A 7500-nucleotide genomic window follows, 5' to 3' on the forward strand; every position below is an offset into this window, starting at 1 on the left:
GTTATGTATATAGAATATAAAATATCACAATAGCGTCAAAATAGATGTGTTTGTAAGTTCCCAACTTTTAAATAAGCTATAATTTCTTTAAATTCGTCCGGTTGTTATTATCTATCTGAAGCTCTTTATTATTCATAGCTAGTTATATACGAAATCGGCATGATTTGAAATGAAGTGCTTGTTAATTTATTTAATTGTTTTCTATTATTAAGTTAGTTTTCAAAGAATAAGGTCCACCGACATTTATTCACCTATTAAAATTACAATAAATAATACTTTGTGATTTCAGATGACATGGCAATTCTTTCCCCAATCTTGACTGGCACTTTAGAGAGATTCTATTACACAAAGCCACAAAATAAAGCTTCTGCATAACTGTGATAGTAGATTATCACTAGAACATGGATGACCCTAGGGACACTTGGAGGAGAGAGACTTCTATATTATGAGAGATATACAAGTAACCTCAATCTTTCAAAGCAACATATAGCATTAGAGAATCTGGTAATTAATCCCACGTTTTGAGGAGGAGACACTTCGTTATCGAAGGCAGCAGGCACTCGTGTGTGTACATATATATATATATATATATATATATATAACACATACATAAATACATAAGTACAACCTTTCTCTTTATTATATAGGGGAGTTTATTATTATTATTATTATTATTATTATTATTATTATTATTATTAGTAAGACCTACGATGCAGAACCTCCTTTCTGAAAGATGATTATAAATTTGATAGATATTAATTTTTTTTTCTAGTAATAGATGTTGATGTTTACCCAGAAACTTGCAAATAATTCTTAAAATTTATGATGACTACACGAGGAATAAACAAGAAAAATTGTCTTATTTTCCCTCATTATTTCTGTTAATGATGAAATAAAACATTTCCTGGAAAATCTAAACCATTACTTGGACGATACTGCAATCTTGAAGCGGAAATTCATTATCATCATTATAAGTTTTAATTTTTAATTAGTATTATTATCATAATCATCATTATTATTATCACTATTTTCGTCAATGATAATGCCCTTCTGGTTAACCAGAAATTGAATTTTATCGTATGATTTATAGAAAATGTTTTCAAAATTTTCAATTTACAATAAATAGTGTTTTCTTGTGAAAAGCTCTTTTCAATTTCTCGTCAAGAAAACTTTTTCATTTTTGTCAAGAAAAGTTTTCTCTAAGAAAAATATGAATTCAATTAAAGAGAGAATTGTATTTTATGCTTTTAGAGGATGTCCCCAAAGAGAGAGAGAGAGAGAGAGAGAGAGAGAGAGAGAGAGTGGTCCTCTACTTTTATAAGCGAGAGAGAGAGAGAGAGAGAGAGAGAGAGAGAGAGAGAGTGGTCCTCTACTTTTATAAGCGAGAGAGAGAGAGAGAGAGAGAGAGAGAGAGAGAGAGTATTCCAAGAACTCCTGTATCCATCTGTACGTTAATTAAATCTTAGTTCATGTTGTGTTATCGACTATGTATGTAGAGGGATACGTTATGTGAAAGTAGAGTACAAAGGAAGGAGAGAGAGAGAGAGAGAGAGAGAGAGAGAGAGAGAGCTGAAGATCAGTACGTATAATTGTGTGAATCATTAAGATAAATAAATGCAGTTAATGATATGAAAGAGAGACACGAAGGGAGATATAAATTTTATTCTAATAGAGAGAAGAAAGAAATCGTAGGTGGGATATTTCTGCTATAGTGCAGAGTAGATGATCATTCTTATGGTTTTGTCACACGACAAATTATTATTATTATTATTATTATTATTATTATTATTATTATTATTAAGGGGAAAAATAGCCCAGTGAAGAAAGGAAATAAGTATTATTATTATTATTATTATTATTATTATTATTATTATTATTATTATTAAACGATTTGAATAACATACTTTAAGAACGGTAACAATATTGAATATATCTTTTGTAACTAAATTATAAAAAGAAACTTATGTCAGCGTCTTTGACATAAAAAGACATTCGCTGCTAGTTTGAATTGTACAAAGAGTAAGTTTTCAGTGTAATAAAAGGCTAACAACAACAAAAAATGAATAAGTAAAAAGGAATAAGAGAGTAAAAATGAATAAGAAAGTAAAGATGGATAAGTAAAAATGAATAAGAAAGTAAAGATGGATAAGGAAAAATGAATTAGAAAGTAAAGATGGATAAGTAAAAATGAATAAGAAAGTAAAGATGGATAAGTAAAAATGAATAAGAAAGTAAAAATGAATTAAAAAGTAAAAATGAAATAAGAAAGTAAAAAGGAATAAGTAAAAAGAAATAAGAAAGTAAAATGAATAAATGAAAATGAATAAATGAAAATGAATAAGAAAGTAAAAATGATTAATAAAGTAAAAATGAATAAGAAAGTAAAAATTAATAAGAAAGTAAAAAGGAATAAGTAAAAAGAAATAAGAAAGTAAAATGAATAAATGAAAACGAATAAGAAAGTAAAATGAATAAATGAAAACGAATAAGAAAGTAAAAATGATTAATAAAGTAAAAATGAATAAGAAAGTAAAAAGGAATAAGAAAGTAAAAAGGAATAAGTAAAAAGAAATAAGAAAGTAAAATGAATAAATGAAAAGGAATAAGAAAGTAAAAATGAATAAGAAAGTAAAAATGATTAATAAAGTAAAAATGAATAAGAAAGTAAAAATGAATAAGAACGTAGATTACATTTTAAGTGTAATTGAAATGGAAAATTAAAAGGAATTTAATCTCTCGATTACTTTATTGGGATAATTATTCATAGCCATTTGATGTCAGTTTGGAAATATATTGGTGGATATAATTATTATCATTATTATTATTATTATTATTATTATTATTATTATTATTATTATTATTATTATTATTACTTGCTAAGCTACAACCTTAGCTGGAAAAGCCGGATGCTATAAGCCCAGGGACCCCAACGGGGAAAATAGCCCATTGAGGAAAGGAAACGAGAATCAATAAAATATTCAAGAACAGTAAAAACATAAAAATAAATGTTTCTTATATAAATTGTAAAAACTTTAACAAAACAAGAGGAAGAGAAATTAGATAGAATAGTGTGTTCAAGAGTACCCTGAAGCAAGAGAACTCTAACCCAAGAGATAGTGGAAGACCATGGTACACAGGTTATGGCACTACCCAGGACTAGATAAAATCCTCTTTTGGGAGAAATAGTAAATAAACCAATGAGCAAATAAAATGAAAGTAAATACAAAATGTAAAATGTTATTGGTCTTATATGGAATTATTTGAAAAAAAGGTAGATAAAAAAGTAAATCAGCCAAAGAGGGGTAAAATAACTATAGCAAAAAAACCTCACTGATCTTATATAAAATTCTTACTTTCAAAATAAAAATATAAAAAAGTTTAATAAACTCATAAAAGGAAAAACTAGCTAAAGAATAATGGACCTACAATTAAAATCTAAAAAAAAAAATATTAAACTCATAAAAGGAAAACGAGCTAAAGAATAATGTCTAAAATAAAAATAAAAAAAAAATCATAAACTCAAAAAAAGGAAAAACTAGCTCAAGAATAATAGCTCTAAAATGAAAATATGAAAAAGTTTGATAAAATCATGAGAGGCAAAATGGCTAAAGAATGAACTATTGACAGAACTTCGGGTGTTGCCGAGGTAACGAAACTTTTGTGTGACAGAGACGGGAAGAAAATTAGCCAGATTGAGGGAAAGGAGTCTTGGGGAAATTGGCGTGAAAACAGGATACGTGGAAGGGAAATAGGGAAGGATGAGATGGAAACGGAATAGGAAATAGGGAAGGTGACCCCTCTCCCAATACCCCAACCCCCTTCGGCTGTTCCACACAGAATGGCAGTAAACAGACAGGTGGGGAGAAACAGAAGAAGAATGAAAGAAGTTATGGATTAATATCACAGAGATAAATAAAAAAAAAAAATACCTGTGTCAATGTGAAACGACTATGACTCATTTTCTTCTTCTTCTTCTTCTTCTTCTTCTTCTTCTTCTTCTTCTTCTTCTTCTTCTTCTTCTTCTCATTATTATTATTATTATTATTTGTGCCGTTTTTGTGATTATCATTATCACCAACATTGATAGAAATATTGTCATACCTTTACAGTAGAATCACCTTCAATTATTATTATTATCATTAGTATCTTTATTATTACTTGCTAAGCTACAGCCCTATTTGGAAAAGGAAGATGCTATTAAGCCCAATGGCTCCAATATGGCAAATAGCCCAGTGAGGAGAGAAAATAAGGAAATAAATAAGCAACAAAAGAAGTAATCAACAATCAAAATAATGTTTTAAGAATACTAACAGATTTAAAATAAATCTTTCTTATATGAACAATTAAAACTTCAAAAAACAAGAGGAAGAGATATAAATTAGAATATTATGCCCGAGTGTACCCTCAAGCAATAGAACTTATAAGTACTTATATTTCTATACAAAGATAACTGTTATAACCAATATCACGTATAAGCCATTCCCATTCGCTTTTCTGAAACATCACTTCAATCTACACCCAGAATAAAAATTGCTCGAAAGAATTTAAATGAAAAAAAAAAAATTTTTTACTCGCCAATATGCACAAATCGATGGACGCTTCAGAGGTCTGCCAGAGAACAAAAGATGACTAAGTACAGGAGGCGAAAGAAACAGAACTAAAAAACTTTTTTGTTTCTTTTTTGGAATATCTCCTACTCTGTTTATTGTGCAGCCATTTGCCCTCTTGGGAATGTTAATAACGTTCGTGGAAGTATATTCATCAATTTGTTTCTGTCTGGCGTTTGGCACTGTCGGAAATGTCGATTAAACTCGCTGGTTGTAGGCTAGAAAAACGAATTGTATTTATACGTATATATATACATAATTCATTTTATTTATATTTGTTTCCATTATTATTTCTTGAATATATAATAGCTTTAGAACATAACATATTTTTCTAAAGTATACGGACGTAGTTTAATCATTGTCTCATGGAAAAATCATGAATGAAAATATGACGTAAGTCAAATATCATAGCTCAAACTTGGCTCTAATATTATCGATACGTCATTTCTTATCTTTTTTATTTTAATTTGTGATTTCCTCAGTTAATGAGATTACTTCGTTATCAAGGGATTTCTTGAAAAAAAAAAAAAGAACAAGTGGGGTCAGGAATGTATTATATATTGATACTTTATTATGTTATTAAGAACGATGTTTTTATTGTATTATAAATTGATACTTCAATCTATTATTAAGAACAATGTTTTTAATAAGTTATATATCAATAATTAATTTATACAATTCCAGTGATATGTGTCACTAGATTTATATTAGCATTAGAATAGTCTTATAGATCAATCGTTAATACTTTTAAAACTGCAACAATTAATTCATTCTCTAAAACATGAAGATTTGATGATGTGTTATTTAAACATTAATTTACCCCAGTTTACCTTCTTTGGGAAAGTATTCTTGAAAGAATAATGCATTGTGTAGTCAGTATTATCATAAATTTTTAGGCATTTTTTATCGATAAATATAGTTTTCAATTTATTTTTTTTATCCTTTAGTTTCGTTATAGATTGATCACTGTGCAAAACACTATATATATATATATATATATATATATATATATATATATATATATGTACACACATATATATATATATATATATATACTGTATGTATGTATATATACTATATATATGTACATATATATATATATATATATATATACAAATATATGTATATACAAATATATGTATATATATAAATATATATATATATATATATATATATATATATATATATATATATATATATATATACATATATTTAAACACGATAATAACATACATAAGGATAAATTATTATGGTTCATGAAGTTCATGAAGTATAAAGATGGGACAAGAAATTTCTATCATTGATACCCAAGATATCTCTTGATAACGGACTGTTTCCAATGTTCTTTTTCTCTTGATTAAGGCCAAATATATCCAAAAGTTCCTACAATACTATGATGGTACTTTCTTTACAATCGGAAGGGAACTTACTTCATTGTTATAGATTAAATTGATTTCACTCCAATTATACATACATAATTACATATATACATACATACATACATACATACATAATATCTAAACATTACCCCATACTACATAGAAAGAAGTTTTGCTGCTAGTTGTAAATATATGAATACTTCAGAAATGCTTGCAAATTTCCTCATTTTTCAATTTCATAAATATCCTCAAGCGCCAGATAGGGAATGAATAATATGTAATGCAAAAGATAGAAACATTTATGCCTTCAATACTTTTCTCCTCTAACTATTGATATTGGAAGCGCGATATTCCGTCAAATGCCTTAAATAATGTCAGTTTCCATTGCCCTGTCCTTTTCCTCTGCCATTCATGAGTGACCTTTGGAGCTTTAAACTGGGCCATCAAAAACAATGTTACTAGAAGGCTGGATGCCTAACAGGTGACAAAAGAAAGATAGCAACAGGCGTAAAACAAACAAATATATTCCTATATAACAAGAGTCTCAGGAACATAACAGATGACCGGATTTTCCCTCCTGATGTATTACGTTGATTTGAAAAGTTGGTAGATTATCAGGACCTATTCAACTCATGATTTCAAGTCGAAAGACGCCCTAGAAAAGATAATTCATGAAAAAACACGACTAAAAGGACCTATTCAGGTCTTGATTTTAAAACAAAACATGCCCTAAAAAGATAATTCATGAAAAGGGTCAACAAAGAAGGGTTGGAGAAGGGTAGAGTACGCAGTGGGAATAATTATTACTATCTTTTTTTTTCTTTTTACACAATTTGCTTAAAAATATGCATGTGTGTCATTCTAGATCACGTTTGTCTTGGTCCAGTAGGTTTTGTGGCTTTCAATTATTCTTCGTATTGTTGCAGTCACATGGGTTTGGTTCATTTTGTTTACTGATACAAATACGCACAAACACTTCAATGTGGTGAAAGGGTTTCCGTATTGCCATGATCGGCAAATCTGTACTCGTTAGGCCACCCATACTAGGCGGGTTTCCTCTCACAATTAGATAAAAGATGCAAAACTTCCTCAAACATCAATACCACAAATTAGAATAATTATAAAGATGACAAAGTCAATTACCTTCCGTAGCATAAGCCCAGAAGTCTTCTATCTGCTCTGTCGGTCTTATGATGAATTGCGATATGAAGAGACACTTGGCTTCAGGGACAAGACACTCGACTAATCATCTCTCAGTCTCTTCCACTTTAAACCTTTCCAGAGGCCAATCTCTACGTACTCCAATCACTCTGTATAAAGTGGAACGTCGTCCGTGTTTTCAAAGACCTCTCCAGCCATTAACTACCAGACAGTCATTTTTAGGTACGCTCGTAATCAGTGGTTAATGCCGTCGTAACCAACACCCCGACTGCCACTATCATCACGCGCAGGATCAAGCTTTTCAAAGGGCTGTGTTTTTTGCTGTTAATTACATTGATGATATATTTTACGGC

At 29.2% G+C, this 7500-nt stretch overlaps 1 protein-coding gene across 2 annotated transcripts in view; it reads left to right on the forward strand.

Moving 5' to 3' along the window:
• The window catches only part of LOC137638290 (platelet glycoprotein V-like), a 26906-nt gene that overhangs the window by 175 nt on the left and 19231 nt on the right, over nucleotides 1-7500 (forward strand). The window contains exon 1 of one of the 2 annotated variants that reach the window (XM_068370356.1): nucleotides 1-52. This exon is cut by the window's left edge and continues 175 nt beyond it. Coding sequence is in view for 1 of the 2 variants with exons in the window: in XM_068370355.1 (XP_068226456.1) it covers nucleotides 406-504 (99 nt within the window). In the remaining variant the exon portion in view is untranslated. Of the gene's footprint in view, nucleotides 53-358; nucleotides 505-7500 lie in introns of those variants that run through there. The other variant, XM_068370355.1, reaches the window with a different exon arrangement.

The sequence above is a fragment of the Palaemon carinicauda genome, chromosome 3 (genome assembly GCF_036898095.1).
Source record: "Palaemon carinicauda isolate YSFRI2023 chromosome 3, ASM3689809v2, whole genome shotgun sequence".
NCBI classification, from domain to species: domain Eukaryota; kingdom Metazoa; phylum Arthropoda; class Malacostraca; order Decapoda; family Palaemonidae; genus Palaemon; species Palaemon carinicauda.